This window comes from Diadema setosum, chromosome 18, assembly GCF_964275005.1.
Source record: "Diadema setosum chromosome 18, eeDiaSeto1, whole genome shotgun sequence".
NCBI lineage: Eukaryota > Metazoa > Echinodermata > Echinoidea > Diadematoida > Diadematidae > Diadema > Diadema setosum.
This window is the reverse complement of record NC_092702.1, coordinates 10,492,370-10,519,358: the sequence shown is the minus strand read 5'-3', so window position 1 is coordinate 10,519,358 and position 26,989 is coordinate 10,492,370. Positions and strand designations below refer to the sequence as shown.

At 38.8% G+C, this 26,989-nt stretch overlaps 1 protein-coding gene across 2 annotated transcripts in view; it reads left to right on the top strand.

The window, feature by feature from the left end:
- LOC140241547 (uncharacterized) overlaps positions 1 to 26,989 on the top strand; it is an 84,426-nt gene that overhangs the window by 47,338 nt on the left and 10,099 nt on the right. For both annotated transcript variants that reach the window (XM_072321283.1, XM_072321282.1), the window contains 2 exons: positions 13,338 to 13,483; positions 17,364 to 17,447. In XM_072321283.1, coding sequence (XP_072177384.1) covers positions 13,338 to 13,483; positions 17,364 to 17,447 — 230 coding nt within the window. The remainder of the gene's footprint in view (positions 1 to 13,337; positions 13,484 to 17,363; positions 17,448 to 26,989) is intronic.

The following is a 26,989-nucleotide window of genomic DNA, read 5'->3' as shown; positions in this document are numbered from 1 at the left end:
TAAGAAGCTAGTTAACAAAACTGGATATCTTTTAGACGATGTAACTTTACCCCCAAACTGTTTTTGAGATTGAAAAATTTTCATGACCACGTAGCTCCGTTCGCTACAAGAAACATCGGATTTGAGCGACGTCACCAAATGTGTATGAGCTGATTTGCCGTACGGCTATATGAGACCCGCCCTGGCAAAACCCGAAACTTCTCGGCAAATGTGATTTCGCGCTACAGCCCGAAAAAGGTCAAAAAATGACGTACCTCAGGGACCAAATTGACATTTTGGTATCACGTTGTAGGGGAAATTTTCTAGTTCCTGATTGATATCAACAACATTTCGAAATACAACCTACAAAATGTGGAATTTCGAAGAAAAAAGTGGGATGTCAATCTCAAAAGTTGGCCAAAATCTTACGTCCAAAGACCAAATCGCCTTCGCTTACGGCGAAAATGACTGTTCTTTTGGCGATCGTGTCTTAGATATTCTGCGTTGAACCCTTACACATTTGGAACCTACAGAAAGCTCTACCTCTGCTTATTCCAAATATGGTCATGGCATGATGTCATGCTACTCACTTTCATTCATAAATTCGCCTGAAACATGCGTAAGTTTATGCAAATCGTCTCCCAGACGCGTAAACAGCCCTGTTGCTTACCAAGACACGTGATCGAAATACGTGTTCACGATTGGTCAACTGCGCCGAGGACCCCCTTGTTTACAAGCAACCTACGTGTTATACTATGGGGATCGCTGCAGCAGCAGTGCATGCTTGCATGCAACACGTGTATCGTGACTGCTGCTCAGCACGGAAATGTTGCAGTTTCCCGCTTTAAAGTTGAGGTAGAAATTAGAATTTAAACCAACACACAAGAGAAAAAGAAGGTCACATTTATCTAACAAACCTTCATCATGCCATTTTGAAGAAGAATCAAGCTGAAATCACGGCAAAGGAATACGTACCTCTTCACTGCCGATTCTGCTGGTACTGTTGTGCGTACACCTGATCACGGCAATCGCGAATCTTGAGCTGACGATAGGTTTTGTGCTTTTAAAACTTTGAACACAAACAAACAAACAATTTCACGACGTGAATATATAGTTTTGGCGGACGATTTATTCTAGATTGACAACAAATTACACACCAATTTCCTGAAAAGTGCACACAGTTTGCCTATAGATACTTAAATCCCACTGGGTTGCATACACATTTGGTGACGTCGCAGATTTGGCACTTCTCATAGCCGCATCGAACTTTTTCCAGTGCTCAAATTTGGTAAAAATAAAGGTTCTTATATTCAAAGCAGAGACAACTTTATTGCATGATTTATGTCAGAAATTAATCAAAATAACATTAAATGATGGAAAACAGTCAATTAATATGATATTATTTCCTATAAATTTCTTCTTTTAGGTTTTTCAAAGTATTGTTTCTCTGCACAAGGACCACAATAAATTCCACAAATCCACCCATGGAGTTGTCAATTTATGTACCACATGATGTGAAATTATGAAAATCGTCTGGAATGCCCCTTTAATGTTTCCAGGTTAGCATGCCTGTACAGTGACAGGGCGATTGTTAACAGCCCGTTAACGATCGCCCCGTCACTGTCACTGTTTTCAAAAGTGTGGGGGCCCACTTCCGGGTTTCATGAGCTAACAAGCAAAAAAAAAAAAAAAAGGTCCTCAGCTCATTCCCTCCCCTTCCATTTCCGGGTGTTTTCACCTGACAAGCAAAAAAAAAGGTCTTCAGAGAAAAAAAACATAACCTTACCGCCGCCATACTTCAAGATCTCTATCTATTTCTATTTTAGTGCCACTTACGTACTTCCAGGTTAAAAAAAGTGTGGGGGCCCAAAGTGATGACACCTTGTGTATTCCTTTGTATGGTGCACAAAAAATGTGGGGGCCCGAGCCCCCACGGCCCCCACGGCTGCGCCGGCCATGGTACAGGCATGCTAACCTGGAAACATTGCACTGCACATTACTTGAATATGAGAACATTCTGAAGCAAATAGTTTTCACACAACAATAGATGTATAATGTACTCTTAAGGACGTTCCTCAGTTGAAGTGAAGTCCATGTCATTTTCTTCAAATTTTCCATACTGTAACTTTGACCCATCCGAAGCCCAAATATGTAAATAAAACCACAGGTTCATGTGCTTGTTTTTCTTCTACGGGACTTTGAAGAATATGACAATCTGCCGTCCAGTACCAAAATGATAGTGTTACAGGATCAAGACCGTGATTGGCAACAACATCTGCAATGACAAACTTAAATCCCCATAATTCTTTCAAAATCCATGTTATTTTCTCCAAATTTGCAAGAATTGCAGAGAAAGGTACCTAAAATGAGGAAAATGTTTTAAAGTTTTACAATCTCTCAAATCCTTGTCAGTGATTGACGTTGATGTTTTCTGTTAGGGGTGACAAGGACAAGGTTCATAAACTTATGCTGTACATTCAAATCCCATTTCGTTTTCACGAAACTTGACCAAATTGTAGAAGAAGGCTTACTGTTTCCAGAAAAACAATAAAAAGTGGGGGTTCATGTGCTCGTTTTTGTGCCAGCAGCGCCCCCATGTGACATATATCGTAAGACCCCAAAATCTGGTCAGGAACCTATACAGGGATGCCCTGACAGGGTGGGTTCATGAACCTCATGCTGTACATTCAAAACCCATGTCATTTTCACGAAACTTGACCAAATTGTAGAAGAAGGCTTACTAATTCCAGAAAAACAATGAAAAATCTGGGTTCATATGCTAGTTTTTTTGCTGGCAGGCATCCTCATATAGAAATCATCCTGGGACCCCAATATCTGGATATAAACCTCTCGTGGGTGCCCTGATTTACGAGGTGGGGTTCATGAATGTCATGCTGTACATTCAAAACCCATGTCATTTTCATGAAACTTGATCAAATTGTAGAAGAAGGGTTACTTAACGCAGAACAATTGTAAAATTGGGGGGGGGGGGGGGGGGGGTTGTGTGCTCGCTTTTGTGCCAGCAGCGCCTCCTTGCAACAGAAATCATTGTAAGACCCCCAAATCTGGTTAGGAACCAATGCAGGGATACCCTGTTAGGATGCATGAATCTCATGCAGTTCACTCAAACCCCATTTTTTTTTTTCAAAAAAAGAAAACAAAAACGTGTTACAATTGCAGTGATAGGGGGAAAAATATTCAGAAAGGAAGGTCCATGTGCGTTTTATTTCCCTTGCACAGCCATAATGATATTATGTGGACGCAAGCGTGGAAAACTCCACATTGACATGCTTGTTTGTTTGTTTTACCCACTTGCTGTAACCATGTGCAGAAAGTGATACTTGAGGAAGAAGAATAAATATAAAGAATGGGAGTTTTGGCACTAGTCTGACGGTCCTCCAAAGGAAAAACAAATCTTAATATAATGGCGTTGATTGTAGATTGCATTTGTTGGTTGTTGCAGTGGTTGGTAAAGTGCGTGTCGTAAACTATGGAGATATACCTTACACAGAGTACCCCCCCCCCCCCCCCCGAAAGTGAAAACGGTGAAAGTGATAAAGGTGATCCTTTGTCACCTTATATGTTCATTTTAGCCATAGAGACACTTGCACTCCATATTAGATCTAGTCCAGAAATTATGGGAATAAAGTTAAGTATACAGGAGGAAATAAAACTTTCTATGTATGCTGATGATATCACAGTTTTTTTAACAAATGATCAATGTTTTCCTAATCTTGCAAAGATTTTAGATGATTTTGCTATCTGTTCGTCTTTACCAATTAATTATGATAAGACAAAAGTGATGCGAATTGGTCCATCGGTATTTACTACTGCACCTAAGACGGACGTGCAACAGTTTAGGAATGTAGAATTTGTATCTGCTCTCACTGTTTTAGGAATAGATATTTCGTATTCTTTTCACGACCAAAAGGCACAATTACAAAGAATTTTGATGAATATTAAATCACAACTACATAGGTGGAGATTTAGAGATCTATCCCTTTTACGGGAAAATTCAGATTATTCAGACTTATGTTTTATCTCAGTTGTTTATATTGCAAGTATAATTTCAGTGCCAGATTCTTTTATACATGACATGAATAAAGTTATTTATGAATTTATTTGGAGAGGCCCAGATAGAATAAGGCGCGATGTTTTAGTAAAAGATTATGAGGAGGGAGGTTTGAAAATGTGCTGTTTAAAGTCAATGATGCAAGCTCAAAAAATAAAATGGGTGCAGAGGTTATTTGGGTCATGTTCTAAAGGGTGGAAATCCATTTGTTTGAATTTGTTAGCATCTGTAGGAGGAGAATTTTCGTTCTTCTGCAGCTTTGATGTTTCAAAGTTAAGATTCATGTTTCACGGTGGTTTTTAGAGGTATTAGAAACGTGGTCCCTTCTTCAGGACAGAGAATTAAGCATACCCAATCAAATAATCTGGAATTAATAAATACATTTTGTTTCATGGGAAGTCTATGTTTAATACACATATAGTAGAGAAAGGTTTTTGAAGGTAACTGATGTGTTAGATGAATACGGCCGACCTCTGCGTTGGAAGGATTGTAAGGGTAAAGGTTTACAGTTTACTCAGTATTTCACTCTTCTTGATTGTTTCAAGAAGATGCCAAGTGAATGGAAGCTTTTTTTTCTTCGTCAAGATTATCATCCCTTTATTAAACCCCTGAGTATTATTCCTTTAATTTGGATTAAGGGTAGATGGTTTGAATTACATAACGTAACAACAAAGCATTTATATAATATGTATCTGCATTTGAATAACCCTGGAAAATCTAGTGTTTTTGATCGTTTTGATGTTACATATGTATGTATGACATTGGATTTGAAGATGTTCAATCTCTTTTCATATTACTTGCCAGTTTGACAATTGATACAAAATAAAGAATAACGCAATATAAGATACTGAATAATTTGATCCCCGTTAATTTGTGGCTTGTTCAAATAGGGAGAAAAGATGACTCAAGATGTTCCTTTTGTAAAAGTGAACCGGAGACAATAGAACATTTGTTTTTTGATTGCTGGAAGGTGTCAGTATTCTGGGAATCATTGCTAAAAGAGGAAAAAAGGAAAATTGATTCCTTGCAATTGTTTTCATGTCAAAAGGTGTTATATGGTGTTATACATCTGAGGAACGATTTTGTTTTTTCATACAATTTCATAATATTAGTAGGTAAACAATTTATTTTAAGTTGTAAGTATCAAAGTTTATGTCCTCAAAGGCAACATTTTGTGAAATATGTAAAAAATATAGGTTGATTGAAGAAGAAATAGCTAAAAGCAAACATAAATTTGATTTGCATGGGGCAAAATGGAGGAAAATAGAACAAATTATATCTTTATAGAAAGCCAAATGCCTTTCCCCCTTTCTTCTTCTTTCCCTTGCTCTGATGATCCTTTCTTCCTCACTGCGGTTTATATTCCTTTTTATAATTCCCTCCTGCCCTCCTGCTGAGCTGCTTTCCCGAGCGTGAATGACTAGTCAATCTTCTTGAAAAGTAAAGCAAGATGCCCTTAAAAAAGAGGTAAATTACAGAATACCAGCAGTCGAATACTCTTAAATTCATTGGGAGGGATATAAAACAAATATACCAGGCCAATTTTTCGAGGCACCGGTTGAAACTATGTGCCTTCGGTGACTTCAGTAGCACTATTTTCTTCGGGGCTGCGCCCCTCAGAAAATAGTGCTACTGAAGTCACCTCATGCGCATAGTTTCAACCAGAGCCTCTCAGGCCTGGTATATTTGTATATTGTACTGAGCCCCAGACAGTAGCCCCAAAGTGCCCCCCCCCCCCCCCCACAAACACACACATTGATTTTATTCAGCTGAAAAGGGTCACGACTAATTTCTTTTGCAAATGAAGTAGTACCCATCAGAGATATCCAATACACCAAAGCCAGTTACGTTATCCTGTACGGGGCCCAAGACAGCAGCCCCAAAGTCCCCCCCCCCCCCCCCCACACACACACACACTGAACACACATTGATTTTATTCAGCTGAAAAGGGTCACAGCTAATTTCTTTTGCACGGGTAGTCGAACCATCAGAGATATCCAAAACACCAAAGCCAGTTATTTTACGGGGCCCCAGACAGTAGCCCCAAAGTGCCCCACCCATATACTGTTAATCAGCTGAAAATGGACTTGACAAATTCTTTTGCAATGGAAGTATTACTGCCTACTGAACAGAGATATCCCAAACACCAAAGCAAATCATCTTATCCTGTACGGGGCCCTATGTAGGATACAGTAGCCCAGAAATTCCATCTCATACGATTTTTTTTTTTTTTAATCATTTCAAGGATCCTGGCAAATAAAGCTTGTAGGGCCTATTCTTTCAGGTAATTATCTACAACAATTTGAACTTCATCTGAGCCTTTATCTTATTTGATAATGCTCCGTAAAAACCTTGAAATATCAATACAAGCTCTTTCTGCTCTAGGTTTTGAATAATATCTCATAATTCCCTTGAAACAATATGTCATACAACTTTTCTACAGTTGCAACCATCTAGTGATAACCAGTTTCAGTGATAAAACTTCCATAAATTTTGCATTATACATGTGTTTAATGGGTTATAATAAGTACCATACACAATTCAGGTCGTTTTTCAAACAATTTTTGCTTTACAGTGATAGGTGACTGGTAACATAAAGTATCACGTATCAGTGGCAGATCCAGGGGGGCCTCCGGGTGCAACCCTCCCCCCTTTATTTCTTGTTAACAAAAGAAATAAAAAGAAAAAATGGGGGGGGGGGGGTGTGCACCCCCCTTTAATTTTGTAAAGGTGCCTCCCCTTCACGGAATTCCTGGATCCGCCCCTGCATATAAAATGTTACAAGGTTTGCTTAATTCTTTGGTGGCAAAACTTTACAATTTTAATACATGATAAACGTCTGATATTTTACTGCCAAAATTATCAAAATCAACTTACAGTTTAACTGGTGACAGGAAGCTTTGAACAGGAATAGCCTGTGTCCAGTACAGACATTGCTGGTGTAAGCTAAGAAAGCCCACAAAATTGCATGCCCAATATCACACATGCAGGGTCTCAACTTTCTGCTGTTATCCGAAGTTATCATCTTTCATAGCTGTTGCTACCAAAACCAAAGCAGGCTAGCTGCTGCAGCTGCTCAAGACATGAGCACTCACTCAGTGGTCTTTCCTCCCAGAGATCTAAGATTCAAGTGACAAATTCTACCTGCTACAGATGTTACATCCTTCCCAGGTATACTAATCTACTGCTGACAAAACAAAAGGACTTTCTTCACCTGCACAGGAACCTGAGTGTGAATAGAAATTTGGCCTAGCAGCAATGCATTGCTGAAATACCAGAATTGCAAGTTCGCAGTGGAGAGTAGCACTGTGCTTGATACCCCAAGTACATGAATGAAATACTAGTATGCTTATCATTAACTGCTCTACCTATATTGCAGGGTCAATGACAGTAACATGTCTTGTTTCCATGGCAAAAACCACACTGGCTATGCATATGTTTCTGAGCAAAGATCAGTGGAGAAACGACTTCTAACAATCAGAATATTGCATATTGCACATTGATTAATCACAAATGTAATTGAATTGAAATCTTCAGTTTTCCTCTTATTCAAGTATCTCGGTCATCATTTTTGCTATTGCGTAAAATAATTGCTTCTTTTAAAAAACATAATTTCAGAAATATTTCATTGTTATTGTTATTATCATTATCACTATCATTTTTTTGCCATTTGCAAGACAGTACAAGTGAATGATCAAACAACAGAAAAACAAACAAAACAAGCATAATACAAGGGTGCAAGAAGTCAGGCTTTCCCGATGCGCTTTCCTAAGTTTCCATGCTGGAAAAAAAATCACTATGACGACTGGCACTCCTCCACCATCTTGTACTGTCATCCTAACAAATCTACAAAACATCCTGCCAAGGCAAGACAGCCAGCTTCATTTGATTAACAAGTAATCACTATCTGTATACACCACTCCTAGCACCCAAATCCTACCCCCAACCCCATGACTCAAAGACCTATTAAAGGGTGAGGATTTAGCTTTTAACGTTTTTTGAGATATTCAGAAACCACTCTATGAGATGTCAAAGAGCATGCAATTCTAAGGGGTATCAAAAGTTTATTTGATGAAAATCGGTTTTGAAATGGCTGAGATATCCAAAAACAAGGTGAAACAAAGAGATCCTAATAAAGTGGTGGCCTGTTGCCTTTTATTATTATCACTTTTTGGGATATCTCAGCCATTTGAAAACCAATTTTCATCAAATAAACGTTGAATCCTTCTTAAAATTACATGCTCTTTCATATTTCATAAGAGGTTTCTCATTATCTCACTTTAGAATGTTCAAAACATGAATCCCCACCTCAACCAGTACTGTACAGTCCCTTTAAACAAACAAACAAAACCAGAAAAAAAAAAAACACTGTCAGGCAGCACATATGTATATGTGCTAAATTCCTTCTACCATGAACCTACTAACGAATGGACTTTCAACGAAACCTACCACTTTGAAGTGCGAGATCCGCCGCCACCAGACTATGCGCATCTCAATGAGTATATACAGGTGTCTCAAAAATGATGATTGCATAATGCATCGTCACTGACAAAAGAATTGTTTCCCTAATTCTGGTATTTTTTGGCTGATGCGCCTTTTCAGACTGAAATGTCTTTGAATAAACGCCAGTGATGAGAAGCAGCAAACCTCAGAACGTGATTGATCTCGTTTCATTGGATTGGAAATTACCGATTCGCTCGTTCGCGCTCACATACACTTTGCCTGATAGTAAGACAGATATATCCTCTTCCCTTGCTATCTGTTTTTAATCTGGAAAAATGTGCGGAAAAGGTGGAAAATGAGATAACAAATCATGATCAATTAGCTAAAAACTTCGCTATCTCTTCAAAAGTACCTGCATTTGGCTAATAAAAATGTCTGAGCGGTGATATGCCAATATATACCACAACTGCACATGCATTTTCCTTGATTTAAGTCAGTTATCTTCTGCGCATTTAGTTTATTGATTTTTTTTAAAAGCTGCGTTGTGTTTTGCCCCGGCTTGTTGGCGGCGGAGTTCATACGATCAAAGCAGGGAAGAATGTTTAAAATGCTTCTGTGACACTTTTGACATAGACAGAGGCATGCATTAATTAAGGAAATAATGAATGTCCATGTGTAGTAGGTCCATGCTTCTACATACCCCAAACCATCTCTGAGACATGAAGAAAAGGAAAATTTGAAACTTACAGCTGTCACTTCATTTTTGACCTATGGTCCAAAAGTCTCATTAGGCGTTTTCACATCAGCCCGATGAAAATCCAAGCTCGAGATATTTTTCGCGATCGCAAATTAGCACGCTATTTCATTTCCTATTCACATCAGCTCAAAGAAAATTAGCCCAAAATTTTTTCGAGCTAATTCGACAACTGAGCATGCGCAAACAGTGTTGGGTATACCAGTAGAGCGCGCGCTTTAGCGGGTCACACACGCTAGGCATGATAAGATGCATCGCACTAATTTCTTGAGGCGATTTCACATCAAATAGCGCGCTAGTTCGCAAATTATCCCGCTATTTTGGAAATTTCCCAAGTTGGACTCAAGAAATTTTCTCGATCAGAGCGGTAAAATTAGCGCGCTAATTTGTATTCACATTATCAAATAGCACGCTTTTTCGTGATCGGGTTAATTTCCAAGTCAGAAAATAGTGCGCTATTTCGAAACATCGGGCTGATGTGAAAACGCCTTCTGAAGAATTGTCATGTGGCAAAATATAACATGTTGACTGGAATTCATGAAAATACCATCAGGCATTGTAAAAATATGAAAAAAAAAAAGTACTGATGTTTTAGTTTTTTACATTCACCCAAGACCCAAGACCCAGAGACCAAAAATTAAAAGATTAAAAAATAACTGGGTGGGTCTCAGACAAAACTGATATGTCAATCATTATGATAAAGTCAAAATATAGAAATGGTCTTACCTTCAATCATGAAATCAATACATTGGGGCATTTTTTTCTAACAAAATTAGGATATAAAAACTGTAATGGTTCATACAGGCCATTAATACCTGAGATTAAAATAAATTAATTTCTCAGTTGTTGCAGAAAAGATGACAGAGAAACAATGACTGCCTAGTCCCTTACTAAGTACAAGGTAATTTGTTTCAAAGTCTGGGAAACTTATGGGTGGGGGACAAAAAGATTGCCTGGACTCTTGATGGGAGGTGAGTGAATGTAAGAAGGTATGGGTGCCAGATATTAATCTTTACAGTGTTGATTAAACTAGCTTCACATTTAACAACTCCTTTAGAGGCATTTCATGGTGCAAGCGCAAAAGGCATAATCCCATCTGGCCTGCATTGATGAGCAACTCAGCATGCAGAGGCACTCATCACGGGACATCTCGACTGTGGTTGCAGTCTGATGAACTTGTACAAGTTTATGGTCCTGGGCTGCAGTGTAGGGATGCCATGCTGGTATGCCATATTCCAGAACTGGGAGTATAACAGGTACCAGTAGAGACAAAATGTCACCTGCATAGAGTCCCTGCATGCGATGCAGCAAATGAAACCCAGTAGCGGATTGGCATGGAGCTACAACAGTGTCTACGTGCGGGTTCCATTGAAGATCTGATGATATAATCACTCCAGGGTCTACTTTAATATAGGAGAATGGAAATGTACTTTGGTAGGGGGGATTGTTATTGAGAGTGCAGACTGGGTATTGATCCAGTACCATCTCTGGGTAATGTGCATAACCTTGGTCTTTGTAGTGTTTAGTGACATTAGATTTGATGTGCACCATTTGTAGGTTTATCAAGGTCTAATTGTAACAGCATGGTTATGTGATGACCATATTACTCTGTAGATGAGGATATCATCAGAAAAGAGGACTGTGGTAGACTGGATGGAGTGAACCTCGTTGTTAAAACAGGTTAAAAAGACAAGGTCCAATCATGCTTGCCTGAGGTACCCAAGACGAAGCTCTCGTCCAAAAAGAGAATGCACCCTGGTACATCAGCCGCTGGTCTTGAAGAACAATAAAGGATTTGAGCCATATCCAGACCTTTCCACGAATGCTGTAACCCTTTCTATGGAATTGAGTAAGGCACAATGTGACATTTAGTCAAAGACTTGATGTACCACAGGACACTACATCGATGCGGGGAATTTTAGGTCTGTCTAGTGTACAAGACCAATTGTGGAGGACATTGGTTAGTTGAGTAACAGTTCAGTTTCAGTTTCAGTAAGTTTTATTTCTCCACTTTTACATAACAGAAAATAAGTATAACAATATCGAACATGTTATTCACAAGTCATGAAAATATAAACAAAATTTTGCATTACAAATATATAATCGTGTGAAATACTACTTAAATATCATTACAGATCTTTAAAGGACAAGTTCACCTTCATAGACATGTGGCTTGAGTGAATGCAGCAATATTAGGAGAACACATCATTGAGATTTTGAGCAAAATTGGACAATCCGTTCAAAAGTTATGAATTTTTGAAGTTTCTGCTCAGTCACGGCTGGATGAAAAGACTACTATAGCTTGTGATGTCACATGAGTACAACGATATAAAGAAAGAATAAAGAAAATTCAACATATTTCCATTTTTCTCGCATAACAAAAGAACACTCGACTTCTCTCTTTCAGAAGGCAGGGGGAATAATATTACCCTTAACATATGTCAGTAGCAAGTCGAAGAAATGTGCACTTTATTCAAAAAGTAAAGTTTCGTGAAATTCTCTTTTTATTTTCCTTGTATAGTTGTACGCATGTGACATCATACACTGTAGTAGTCTTCTCTTCCAGCAGTGACTGCACAGATACATAAAATTTTCCTAACTTTTGAACGGATTGTCCAATTTTCCTCGAACTTTCACTGATGTGTTCTACTAATATTGCTGCATTTTCTCAATCCTTATGAATATGTAGGTGGACTTGTCCTTTAAGTGTACAGGTGGCGGAGACTGTTATCAATAAGCAAAACGCTTGACTTAATTGAACAACAGCCTCTGAACATAATATGCCTTGTAATAATTTTTTTAAAACACTTTTTATTTAACACATTTTCTCATAAAGCCATTATGGTAACAATTCCACAGACCATAGGTATCCATGTGTGATTGAATAGCTGATGTTATAGTATTCATTCAAGGGTTTTACAGAGCACAAAAGTTAGTGCAACAGGTCAGTAGTTTGTAATTGAAGCAATTCTCTATCACCTTGTTTATATATATGTTTGAAACCTGAAGTTACAACTGTTGTAAGTCTAAACCAAAACTATATAACGTCGCTGGGGTGACAAGACCTCGTATCTGCAAAATGTCAAATGTTCAGGAGAGCCAAAAAACATGGCGGCCAAAGCACTATAGTGAATGGGAAAGCCTTTCCTTTGACATGCTGTGGTGGCTTCATTTTTGAAGTAAGACACTTTGGATATCGACAGGACATCACTTATCCCATTATTTTGACCGTTAATTCAAAAAAGTAATTTTCACCAAAATTGCAGATACAAGGTCTTGTCAACCCAGCGACGATATTATAATCCCTTTAAATTCATGCAAAAATTGCATTTGAAACTAATGTGATGGGTCACATACTGTAAAACCAGAATGTTTGCGTTCATGAAACCTTTTGCAAATTTTGTGACGAGCAAGATTGGTGAAAGTAAAGTGCACATACAGTTTTTGTCAACACAAGGCATTGAATTCCCAGTTCAGGGCTGTACACCATCATGCTCAGCAATTAGTGAAAGTTTCATGATTATACATGAAAACGTCATTGGCTCCAGTTAGCAAGTTTCATGCCAGTAATGTTTCTGGTTTTGCAGTGTATGTTTAAGGTATACATTTATGCAGCAGGAAGCAATTGTTGTTTATATCACAAATATTATTCAACTCACAAAATTTGTGGAAATCCAAACACCAAGAAATATATGAAGTATGCAGTATATGGCACTCAATGGATGAACTCTCAGCAAACAATGGGAGTATGTGGATGAGTGAGTTGTTATGGCATTTGTGCCAGTATTTGGCTGCTGTGCACTCACTTCCAGCAACATTTACAAATCATCACCTTTAGAGAATATCAGATGTTTCCTTTTCACATTGAATGCAAGCACAAAGGCAGCAATACTTCATGTTCCTTTGTACATGTAAATCTTTGTATAACAACCACTGTATTCTTGTAACCTCAGTCACATGTGTATGTATGTGCTTTTTGCCTGCACAGTTAATTGCGTGATGGCAAAGATCAGGGTAGGTCGTCTTTCATGGCAGGTATGGGTCATTGTCCAATTTCAAAAAGTTGTGTTGCATTAATCTTTGTCTCAGGTACATGTGTTTGTGAGCCACCTGTCGCTGAGCAGAGTGGCAAGGGAGAGGAGTGTTGTGGAGATCTGGCGCTACATGCAGCACTTTTCAGGTCTGGCACTTCTCATGGGGGATTTCAATGCAGAGCCACATGAAAAGTCTATGAGGTACTGTACAGCTGTAGATATTAAAATAGTTCAATAAGCATACTGATGTGCCATCATGCATACTGGGTATTATTTTCCTTGGATGAGGGATAATTATGTATTTCAGTTATGGAGCTGTTGTAGCTAGTGGTAAAGGCCATGCACTTGGTTTGAGCAGGGAGGTGGAAGAAAGAGTCTTCCACCTCCCTGGTTTGAGTACCCTGGCTATGCAGTTGTTGTACCTCTCTTGCATTCCACTTTATCCTCATTGCCTAGTCCTTCAGAGGGGACTTAATATGATGCTGGTCTGATGGTTGCTTGCTTTAGGCATTCATTGCTTCCTCATGTCCAAGTTGCACATATGCATGGAGACCCAGTTGATTGCTGATGATTGTAATGTGCTCAGTAACTGTAATAGATCACTAGGGCCCCGTTCAATAAAACTTGCTATCAATTTCAAGTTATGATAGTTGTTATATGCTACTGAAATCCTTGCATCTGATTGGCTGAAAGCAAATTTGTCATAGAAATGTGGCAGTTATTACTGATAACAAGTTTTATGAAACGGGACCCAGAGGGTACAGATATTATGGGACTACCTGAAAGTATCAGTATTCTATTACTTGTAGCTGTTGAGGAGCAAGTCAGCATATTGTTTTGACATTCCTACCTAGGCAACAACAGATCATGGGTATATCAAATGTTTGAACAGTAGCAAGAAGAGGAAATTGTAATAGTAGCTCTTTTGTTATAGCACAGAAGCAGAAGAATGATGCTTAGACAGTATTATATTTTGGATAAAAAATTAATCTTCTAGTGGTTGGTTGAAAGAGCTTCACGTGATTATGTATTTGAAACCATTTCAGAATGTTGACCTTTTTGACACTCCATGATAGGCTTTTACTACATCAGTGTACTCCCGTTATAACGAACATGGGTATAACGAAATTCCGGTTACAACGAAGTAAAAATTCGGGCAGCAATGTTGTCCGCTTTGTGCTTTTGTTATTGTTTATTTGTACGGTTATAACGAAATTTTGATATAACGAAAGAAAACTGCCGGTCCAGAGGATTTCATTATAATGGGAGTCTACTGTATTTGGAAAATGATGTCACCGCTTATGGATCAAAGGGGAAGTCCAGATGGTTTTCATAATTTCATATCATGTAGTACCTAAATCGACAGATAGACAGACAGATAGTTTTGTGGAATTCATTGTGGTCCTTGAGCAGAGAAGAGAAACCAATACCCCCCCCCCCCCACCATGGTGTGGAGTTTTTTGGTTTTTCAACTTCTAAACAGTCAGTCCGCAGCACGTATGCTAATGAGCCGATCCGGCAAGATTTATTCAGCACTCTCGTTGACGATCTTTGCGTTCGAAAGGTGTCTTGTCGTGCGAGATTTTGCGAGACTTTGATAGGGCTATGGTTTTCACAGTGTAGCGACTTGTACATACATTCGTCATGGCTACAAGTCACGGTAAATTGTTCTCCAGACTTTGATCTTTATTTTGATACTAAATTTGCGTATAACATCGGATCTTATCATGACTATGTAATCAGTTGAATTTGCGTAAATTTTACCTGCTTTTCATGGAAGATTTTGTCTTGTAAAGTTCTTTTTTGGTTCCTGACCGGATTAAGAAACTGTTGTTTCTGATTTTGGCTTTTTCGTAGAGAGGAAACTTAGATACTCATCATATATTAGAGTCAAGGAGACGCAAGCATGATTTATACTAGTTTTTCCGTTTTGAAATGTCTGTAAAATTCACTCCTAAGCCGGAAGTATGCTCCACACAAAGTGTGCAGTGGTGCGAAAGAGCTCTCTCATTGGACAGTGCTTGCATTCAGCGCTTGAACTACACGCTGCCAAGAAACCGCAAGTGGCATGAAACCGTTATGTAGCAGCGTAATGACGTAATGAAAGCACTGAATGCAAGCGCTGTCCAATGAGAGAGCTTACTCTTGAGATTGCACGGTTTCAAGCTGATCAGCACTGACATCGATGTATATTTTACTGGTTCCTGACCGGATTAAGCAACCAATTGTCAAGATATTTACATGGATACAAAGATTAGGAGATGGACGACCAAATAAAGCATTTTCATTGAGACGCAAGGTGAATTTGATATTTTTTTGACGTCTTGAACGTGTACTGCACAAATTACTTTTTTCATAGTTTTTCAAGCTCAAATTACGCTATGATGTTTTTCATTTACAATAATTTGAGTAACATGTGACGATAGTTTACATATTTTCCTTGAATTTGATACCAAATTTGTGAACATAAGGTGTATTTTTGTTGCCAAAATCCCAAGGACAAAATCCCCTTACAGAGCTCATTACGTATGCAAGCCTAGAGCGGGCTTGCAGACGAGTTGAATAAATACGAGCGAATTATCGGGTGCTGCGGACTGACTGTAAATATGCAATTTGGTGCGTAGACATAAGAGTCAATGCACAAGAAAGGGGAATTGTGACTTTCACTTTAATGGCAGGTTTGCTACAAAATCAGTATATCAAAGTACAAAAATCGGTAGCTGGGAGGCTGGGGGTCCCCCGCCATGTTGTGGAATTTGTTGGTTTTTCAACTCCAAAATATGCAATTTGGTGCATGAACATAATCAATGCACAAGGAAGGTGAATTGTGGCTTTCATTTTATCTTATAGCAGGTTTGCTACCAAATCAGTATATCAGAATTAAAAAATCGAAGCAGGCTAATATATCTAAAAAGCGGTAGTGTACCACCCAATTGGTGGAGTTGGCAAGTATGATGTCATCATCCTCGTTCATTATGATTTCATAGAAATTTTGAAAACATTCTTATTTCTCATCCCAATTACTATAAATTCTTAAGCTGCATACCCAGTATCACCAGTTTATACTTGTTCATCCACCCAATACATTGTACCTTACTCAGACGTGTATTGTGGTAAGTTCTCGGCTTTATCTCGTGTCGGAATCCCATTGACACTTTAATGTCACTTTAAAGACTGAATATGTGTACGTGGGCGGGATCTCACATATTCTCATATGCAGTAATGCCTATACATAGTTTCTCCTCTTCGCCTTACTCATAAAGTAAACATTGATTTTCAACAGGTAGGTTCTCATTTAATCTTTCTATTAAATACCATCTGTGGTAATTTGTTGTCACTGTTCTCATTCACAAAATACTATGACATTCTGGCCCAAGAGTACACTTCTCAGAGGTAAGCTCTGTGCATGTGCATAAATCCTGCAGGGAGAAGACAGGAAGTGTGTCAGGTCACATGAAAAATACATGACCGCATTGCAGAGGGTGGTATGTTGGAACAGGATTCACACTCAAATGTCGCCTGTGTAATTCATATGAAGTTTGAGTTACCACCTGAAATACAATATTTCATGAGGTATTTGTGTTTACATTAGATACCATTCCAAATACCACAGTGTTATCACCTTGTTAGTGTGAATGGCCTTAGTGTCATGAGCCCAGGCTTAATAACAGTGTGATGCTATATACATAGAAGCAAATAAACAGCTCTGCCTGTACCAGAGCATTCTTTTGCTTTTAAAGTGTTTTCAAATGCATAATTCAGAAATTCAGTGTACAGTACACCATCTATAATTTTGACACCCCCCCCCCAAAAAAAAAGAGACCCCAATGAAAGCAAATTAGCGAAAAATATCGGCCAGTAGGAGAGAGAACTGGGCACTTGGAAAGTCCCAGAAACTTAGAATAGGTGGTGTGCATTTTCCTGGGACAATTTTGGTCATATACTGATAGTCATCTCTTCAAAGATATCGCTTGGAACCTAAAGTCTGGGTATAGCTTCACAAATGAGGAATTTTTGTCACCCATAGATCTAGAATTCTTGTACCGAGGTATAATGTTCATTTTCCCCATGTTTTATGCAGCTTTTTGAGGGGAGAAACTGAACTGCATGGACACAGAACAGACAACCTGGTTGATGCTTGGCGATTCTTCTATGATGAACCCAGGTAAAGACTGAGTACTAGTATAAGTCTAAAGTCTTTTCCAGTCGCTGGGCTGCAACCTCACCTTCAGGCATTGGTTGTATTCTTGCACAAATGTTGCACAATATGCAGTGTCTTTTGTTAATCATATTAGTAATAAAGTGGAAACATCCAAGTTGTGCTTAGTCTAGGGAAAAGTGCATTCTTATGTTCTTTGTTAATCACGTAAGTGCTTTAGCAATGATTGACAGATGATGCCATTGACAGAATCTCGGTGAGTTGTTTTTTCATTTATGTGAATGTATCCCAAGTAATCTGAAGAAAATAGCTGAAATATTATGGAAACCACATACAGTATAAGTGATGTTGAGGGTATTATGAATCAGTGCAAATCAATGTACATTTGCATAGTTTTAACTGATGGGGTATCTTGAATTGACAAGTATTTGTACGAACATGATAGAGGTGAAAGGTCAAAGCTCAGAGATGACTGTACTTTCGTTAAAAATTATATTAATTCCACTAGTTGTAACTTAGGTAAGAATGTCCCTTGATAATATTAGGTAAAATGATAGAAATCAAGCAACATCTTAATTGCCTAAAATGATACAAAGTCTACAAATTGAGCTTATATGTCATGCTCTGGCCATTAAATCCAGAAAGTTCAATTGCAAATGATATTTGGTGTAAAGCCCAATACCCACTGTTCAACCTGATTTGCGACCTGGCGCGAGTTGATAGCAATCTCAGTGCCCACTGTGCGACCTCTTTGCGATCTCACAGCGACTTCTCTGGGAAATGCCTCTTGTCCCATTTCCACGCATGCCCGCACAGTCGAGGTATATGCAAATTGCGTATTCTTTTGTATGCCAAACTTGGCGTGAGTCCAAGGAGAGAGTGCGGTACTTTAGCCATGAGGCTTTTCATCAAGGAATTGCTCAGGCTGGCTTGATTTTATTTTTGTTTGTTTAACATATAACATCAACTTTTGGAGTTTTTTTTTGTTTTTTTTTGTTTTTTTTTTAGGGTTTCTGCACTGCAGATCAACCAATATTTAGCTTTCCTACCAGACAGGTCCAGCTTGGAGACCCTTTCGGCCCACTACTTCTCCTTTCTGGGCCTACCATTGTACCCGACTGCCTCCACATTGTAGAGCAAGTCTTGGTCCCTGTACCAAGGCATGATTAGCTCTTCTTTCTTGGCATCTAATGGGGCTCTTAATGGAACAGATAGTGTCTTCATACATTGTTGATTTAGAATATGTGGCTTAACTGAGGGGATTAGCAGAATTACAGTGCAGCTGAAAGTAATGTCTTAAAAGAAGGAATAACATTTTTTTTTTTCACTCACTGTCCAAGCTGATTGCAAGCTGGTGCAACCTATATAGTTTGCAGGTCGCAACATTTTTGTCCAAAACCTTGCAACCTCAAGTGACCTCACCTTTGTGGCGGTGAGCTGCTGTGGTCTGTTGCGACCTTTTGGCGCCCACTGTGCAACCTCACTGCATCTTGTAGGATATCACTCCAGCTCATGCCAGATCGCAGGCTCAGGTGGCAGGGTGGGCATTGGGCTTTAGACATGCTACAAGTTTGGCATGCGAAAGAACACTCAATTTGCATATTCCTCGACCATGCACGCATGCACAGAAATGGGACAAAAGGCATTTCCCTGGGAATTCGCCATCAGATTGCCAAGAGGTCGCTCAGTGGGCATTGAAGTGGTCGTGTCTGCAGTGTGATCGCGCTAACTCACGGCGATTTGGTGCAACCTCGAGGTTGCTATCAACTCGTGCCAGATCGCAGGCCGGGGTCGCACAGTGGGCATTGGGCTTTAATAATGGATAGAAATAAATTGAAACTATTTTCGTTGTTACTGGTCAGATTTTGGTCCATGATCAAGATCAGTGAGCTTCATAGTGAAGGGCCATGCTCTTATGGCGGATATAGAGCTCACACTCACACTCATCAAGGGTTTTGAAATTGTATCTTTGCATCACGATGTGAAAGACATAAAGTCTAGACTAATGTGTGGTCAAGAAAAAAATGCTCACTTTCACATTTTGCATTGCAATGCGAAGATTGGTCCAGTTTGATTATCATTTGGAACACATGTAAATTTCATGGCAGGCTTGGTGTGAACTACACATGAAGAAACCATTGATTTTTTAAAATCTCATAATGCAACCTGTGCACTAGGTCAGCATGCCTAGGTGTTCTGGCTCATCCCCTGGTCATTGTGTAGACATGAGCAGTCGGGCAATTCAAAGTGCTTTGTTTGCAGTTAAGTGACTTCTTTTATGCCTCACCGCAAACTAGTGTCGCCAGAGCTATTATGTTTTCAGGTTGTCCTTCCATATGTACCTCAGTTCATAATCAATTTTGTGGATGACCCAACATATAAACTGTCAGAAGTATCCACCTAAAACTTGGTATGAATGTATGAGTGGACAAAATTGTGCCTGTCAAATTTTGGGCACACGTGCTCAAGTTCATAGGTCAACATCAAATGCTAAATTTTCACTTCTTCCTCCTATATCTCTGTAATGCGTGAATGTATTTTTACGAAACATTGTGTATAAATGTATTTCCAGATCGAGATTCCCTAGGAAAACTTTAGGGCCATTTCATCAAAGGTCAAAGGTCAAGTGAAAATGCAAAAAGTCCCTTGTTCTTTATTTTCATCCATATCTTGAAAATTGCTCAAAATATCTTCGTGAAACTTAGTACATATACATTTATTGCCTGACATTGATTCTCTTTGGAAGTTTTGGGTCATTAGCTCAAAGATCAAGGGTAAAAAGTCTATTGAAAATGCTAGAATGGCACCATTTTATGCTAAAATTACACTATTTTCTTTAAAGGGACTGGTGAGGAGTGTTGGAACCTAAAATGTAAAAGTGCTATTTCATGAAGTGAAACAGGTAAATACAAGGACCAATGCCTATGAAAGGACTAGGCAATGAAAAGGAATCAATGAAAAATACGGCATTATGAAGATATCTATGATTTTGTTGAAGAGCATTACTGTAACGCTTGCCAAAATCAACAGGGGGTCAGCTTAGAGGCTCTCCGTTCAAGTGTTGTTTTTGCCTCCCTCTTTTGTCCGATTTTGGCACAGCGTTGATGTATTGCCTTCTCCTCGGCGAAAAACAAGCACAAGATATCGCCGCGATCACAACGCGAAACCCGGGTGGGTGCCTGTTCACTGGCTAGCGAGCGTTATCGGTGCATTTCGCAGGATCCGCCCGGCAGCTAGCTAGCACGGGTATGTCCGCTCGAACTATCTGCTGGCTACGTAGGCCTACTTACCGTACCACTCCATCCACACAACAATAGAGCCGCAGGAGGAGAGCGAGAGATCTGTCTCCAAGAAGAGGAAGACCATGAAAACCAGTGACAGAGTATGGAGATGGCGACAGAAAAATAAAATGAAGTCAGTCCCAATTCCCCTCAAGACACTAGAAGAAATAAGGGGCCGAACGACAGCGCGATAATGATGTAACTTCTGCTGGATCGGTAATAAATTTGTGAAACTAGGAAGACTTCATTCAGTTCTCTTCTTCTTCTTCTTCTTCCAGGTAGAGTGCAGCTTCAAGTTTTGAAGATTATCGCACTGTGAAATGTGTGTGAGTGTGTGAGAGGATATTGTAGCTTTTGTGCAAGTGCGCATATACAACGTGTAAGTAAAAATTTGTGTACTCTGGAGACAAAACTATTTCTTCTTCCCACTCAAGACAAGCCGGAAGGCGTCTAGAGAAAAAGAAGAAGCTTCTTTATATCTTTTAGTTTAATAGAAAAATGTTAGGCTATAGTCTTAGGGTATGGGTTTATAGTTTAATAGAAAAATGTTAGGCTATAGTCTTAGGGTATGGGTTTATAGGGCACCTAAGTTCAGTGACGTGAGTAGGGCCTAACGTTACTGTTACAGTGTAACTGTTAGTGTAACATTGCTGATAGCTAGAGATGTCACTGAGACTAATTAGAGCCTAATAGAGGATCTACACACACTATGCTATTATTAGTAGGCCTAGATTAGTACAGTTTTGTTAGGTGTCCTATAAACCCACACCCTAAGACTGTAGCCTAACATTTTTCTATTAAACTAAAAGATATATCACAATTTGCCTGAGATTTTACTCACATGTGAAGAAAGGCTAGGGCCTATATGTTGATGTAGATTCACAAAGGTGTATTCAGAATGCGATTGAGGTATAGTAGGTATCCTAGACCTATGTTCTACCACTCCTAGTCCTATGCCCTTTTTCTCTGTCAATATGGGTTTCTATTACTAATTTTAGATAACTGGAAAATCTTATTCATAATGACATCCAAAATTTGGCTCAGAATTTCTCCTTTTTGAAATGTGCTTTTGGCAATTGCACATAAATCGCTGTTCACATTAAAGAAATGGCACGCTGAAGCGTTTTGCATGTAAATATGCGAATTCCTATTTTACCTTATTCTGGATTATGTTGCCCTATTCTATATTTCTACCTTCATGTAAAATTATGGGTCTCAAAATGTCGAAATTTTGAGACCCATAATCAAAAGGTTACGACACTCATCAGAACTGACGTTTGTTACAAATCGGCCATAGGCGAGAAATCCAATTTTAAGAAACGACACCGAAAGTGTCAGCGAAGAGTGATCATCTGGTCACTCTCGGTTTTCACAAATAGTTTGTGGAGAGTCAACCGTGTATATGTTGTCATCATATGATCGGACCAAAAACGTGAATTCACATGTTTGCATGGTAAGGCACACATGGCATTGCAATATTAAAATGTTGATTGAAGTGTATTGTACGTATACATACGTGGCTAGTGGCGTATGCATTGTAGCGCAGTTCACTCAGTCCCTAGTGTAGTGGTTAATGGTGTATGCTTTGTAGCACAGTAGGCACTAGTTGTTGAGAAAGGTCTGTCAGATATTATTTTGGGTATCTTTTGTAGGGCAACAGCCAGCATCGCATTCAAGGACCATCCTGACTAGGCAGCTCGGTAAAGCAAGTGACATCCCCTCTCGTCAATTGAGACCAGCCCTCCCAGCTACCCAGCTTGATGAAGCCAGTGACATCCCCTCTCATCAATTGAGACCAGCCTTCCCAGCTATACCCAGCTTGATGAAACCAGTGACGTCCCCTCTCATCAGTCGAGACCAGCCCTCCCAATGAAAAATTAATGTTGATTTTTAGTAAACAAAACATAAATAAATCGTTCGATTTAACTGTGTTCTCAGACGACGCTGTTATTATTCTTGCTGTTATAACTGATAACATTTTTTTTTTTAACCCCTGTGGTAGTGGTTAATAAGATTATGCTTGTCTTGATCACTACTTTTAGGGTTACAAGTTACATAGTTTGTACATTGCAGCCACATATAGGCCTACTATATCATTGTTATGGAATTACAGACCCCCAAATCCCTGCATGTGGCTGGATTTAAAGACATATGTGAGGTTGTATACACAACCTATAAATAAATAGGGTCTACGTTGTAGATGCACAATGAAAGGCTGAGGTCATCCCGACGTCATGTGCAGTGTCAACTCATCAAAAAATTTGACTAGGGTCTGTAGGTCTTATTTTCCTTTCTGCTATTTTACTTCTACAGTAGACAGTCTATTTCTAACATATTTCATGGAGTTTTCTCTGTTGCATATATGTGAGCACTACAAGATATAACCACCTGGTAGACTCTACACTGAAATAAATGGGATAGCAAGTTCTGTGACTAAAGTTACAGATTGGTGAAGAACTAATGAGACTATCGTAATTGTAAGTGTTAATACCTTTCATTGTGTCTGATATACAGATGAATTCCAGTCCAGATGCCCCTGTGAAGTGGAAAAAGGACAAGTTCGTGAATGCCGTTGCCTTCTCCAATTAGTTGTAGAGGGAAATGCTACTCCAAGGAAAGGACTTGGGTCAAATTGAAGTGGATCAAAACCTGGTGAGAGTGCTGACAGATATTGATTTTATCAGAGCCTGGGCTGATGTAAGAAGATAACAGGTTAGATGATGAAGATGTCCCTTTGGCATGCATATTTGGGAATTTTTATGTAAATATCATAAATAAAGTGGGCTATTTTCATAGGACTTTTAGCATCTAACATAATTACTTTCATCAGTACTAAACTTGTCATTGCTTGAATGATAGTCTTTAAAGAGAATATTTACTATGTGTAATACTGAATAGTTGATTGAGTCTATATGAGTAGTAAAATTATTTTTCATTGTAAATGTGTAGTAGTCACTATATTGCCTACAATCAGTCATTAGATGAGAGATCAGTAGAATGTGCTTGTTGGCCTCTACTACAGTGGAACAGCTAGCATCACATCCAAGTGCCATCCCAGATATCCAGGTTGTTGAAGCCAGTGACATCCCCTCTCGCCAAATAAGACTGCCTCTTCTAGGCTACGCAGCTCGGTGAAACCTGTGACATCCATCTCGCCAGTGGAGACCAGTCCTCTCTGCCACCAAGCTCAGTGAACCCAGTGACATCCCCTCTCATTATTTAGAACCAGCCCTCCCAGCTACTTAGCTCCATGAAGCCAGTGACATCCCCTCTCATGTTCTTCTTTGTGGCGGGCAAATGTTTGAAAACTGAACTTGGATGACTTCAATATCATAATTATGTTGAGTGCATCCACGTGATGACAATGATGATAGCTCTGACACCAGCTCTTTCTGTAGGCCTACTGTCAATTTATGCCTTCATTGTGTATAATAGCAAAAGACATTTTAGTAATGAAAAAGCTGCACCTTTGTACCAGGATTGTTGGGGATTCTGATAAATGCACATAGAACATGAATAACGTCAATTCCAATCATAGAGTACATTCATGTGATGGCAATGATAACTGATTTGACACTACATTTATATGAACTCTCTATTTCTGTCTTTTCTGTGAGGTAACAACAAACATGTTAGTACTCAAATGTGTGAATCAGAATGAAACAGTGAATTGATTGCCTAGAAAATTTGTTCTTGCCACATGTGGCAAGTAGGGAATATAAATCCGGTAAACTCCTCAACTGGATGTCCTTAACCCTAACTTACCTGGGCTATTTAGCGAGCTTGAATTCCGGGGGGGGGGGGGCATTATGGCCCCCCTTCAGATCTCGGCCGTTGATCCGCCGCAAAATTTTGCATGAACATAAAGCCGGATGTAATCTACAAGACTGTTAAGTTAAATTTTCAAAAAATTTACATTTTCTACTTTATATCAATTAATTATGCAATTATATGCAAACAAACTCATTTTCGTCTGTAATTGGCTTATAAAAGCTTTATATGGAATGCTGATTTTTGGTGTAAATATTCCTAGTGACATTCCAAACATTTGTGCGTAAACAAAATTTCTGTATCAAAATTAATTTCTTATGTTTTTTATTGTTTTATCAATTATAGATGTATATGTTTATGTATTTCCTTGTTTTTTTGAACTTTTGTTTTGTTGTTTTATCAGTAGAATTTGTCACACACATTTTTTGAAGCGTAATTATACTAAGATTAAATTGATTTCAGCCATTAAAATTAAAAATATGAATCTTTATATTAATTAATTGAAAAAACACAGTTTGTATTGACTTTGTACACAAAATCACGTTTTTGAGCAATTTTGGGTTTGACAAAAGTTTTTTGAAGGGGCGTGGCTTCGGAACGGTATGCCCAGGCGCGACAAATTTGGTCTCAAAAGTTGCGCGAGACTTGAAATTGAAAAGTCGGCGAACGGCGCGGTCAAAAAATTTTGCGCGCCGGAATGGTCGCGGAATTCATCGAGGGGGGGGGGGGGGCCATTATGCCCCCCCAGGTAATTGAAAAGTCAGCAAACGGCGCGGTCAAAAAATTTTGCGCGCCGGAATGGTCGCGGAATTCATCGAGGGGGGGGGGGGGCCATTATGCCCCTCCCAGGTAAGTTAGGGTTAAACTGTTACTGGAAACTGAAAGGGCTGCAATATCCAGGCACAAAGTGTTTTGGCCTTTTTTTTTTTTTGTCATTTGGTCTTTTTTCCACCTGTGTTTCCCAGGTGTCTCAGTGGTGAAAAGCTACATTACTCTGTTATGATGAAATATTGCATCAGTGTTTTAAAGTGAACTTAAGCAGGGCTCTCATGCACAGCAGTGTACATCACTGAAAGGGCCTTTCACACATTTCATTACTGCTCTAATTGTTATTATTATTATTATTATTATTATTGTTGTTGTTGTTGCTATTATTACTATTGTTGTTGCTGTTGTTTTTATTACTATCATCATCTTCATAATGATTATTATCCTCATCATTTATGTGATCACTGATATCATGCCATGTGTTACATTCAAGTGGCACAGCAGGTCCTACACAGTAGCATTGTCCATCAGCATTTTGGAAGACACTTTTTCAGCACATGATTTTGTGATAACTCTATCACATTACATTATTATGGGGACAGTATTTTTGTGGTAACTGGAGTTTGTGCCCTTGTAATATTCATTCCATCTTTATTTTATAGCCCCCCCCCAAAAAAAAAAAAAAAAAAAAGAGAAGAAGAAAAAAAAAAGGTATGAATTTTGATAAACAAATGTGTTGGAAGTACTTCAAACTAGATGTTCAGATTTCATTCACATAGATATAAAAGTAATATACATTTTGGTAGGTACCTACATGATGTTCTACTGATGTAATTGTATACGCTAAAACCCTAAACCGAATGTGTGTTGACAATGCAATATGTGGAAGGTCTCCACACTGAAATAGTATAGTGTTCTTTGTACTTGAAGTCTCTAACTATGTGACATTGATTCTTGGACTTTCACTTCAATATTTTTTTTCCTTGCAAATGTGCAAGTTATTTGAAAATGGTTGCATTTGTCAAATTTTTTCATTTACATGTCATAGTATTATTATAATTGTTCAATATGATAGGAGTGTAATGTGTAGATGCCAAAATTGACTAATGACAGAATGCTGAGCAGTTTCCTTTTTTTTTTTTTTTTTGCAAATGGTTACCTTACTTGTGTAAATTGACAATCTTTGCTATACAACTATTTCTATTATGACATTTCATATTTAAAAGATATAGGCCTACATGCAAGTCGCCAGCACAGATTTGTTATCTCCACATTGTATATCATATCGCATTACTGTGAGAGCAGTTTCTAAATACATGCAGCACATTTACAATTAGAACCTGTGCTCATGGTGCAACACCAAATGCAAGTATAAATGCAAAGATAAAAGAAAATGTAAGGTCAATGTACCCTGGTACACACAACTTTTAATGTAGGTCCCATGTACATAATATTATGCAATTTATATGTACACAAGAAATTTGTATGTAGGCCTGTGCATGGTAATATATTAACGTAAGTGTAGAGATTTAATTTGAACCATTTAATATGTGTATCCCCCCTTCTGTTATAACAGGTACCACCCCTCTACACATAAATACGCCAACCCACACATACAGTAGTATTCACATCCACATGCATCCACGCACCCCACCTATCACAGACACACCACATATCACATGACATTTTCCCGCTTCTTCACTTCTCACCCATTGGTCCCTGTAATAT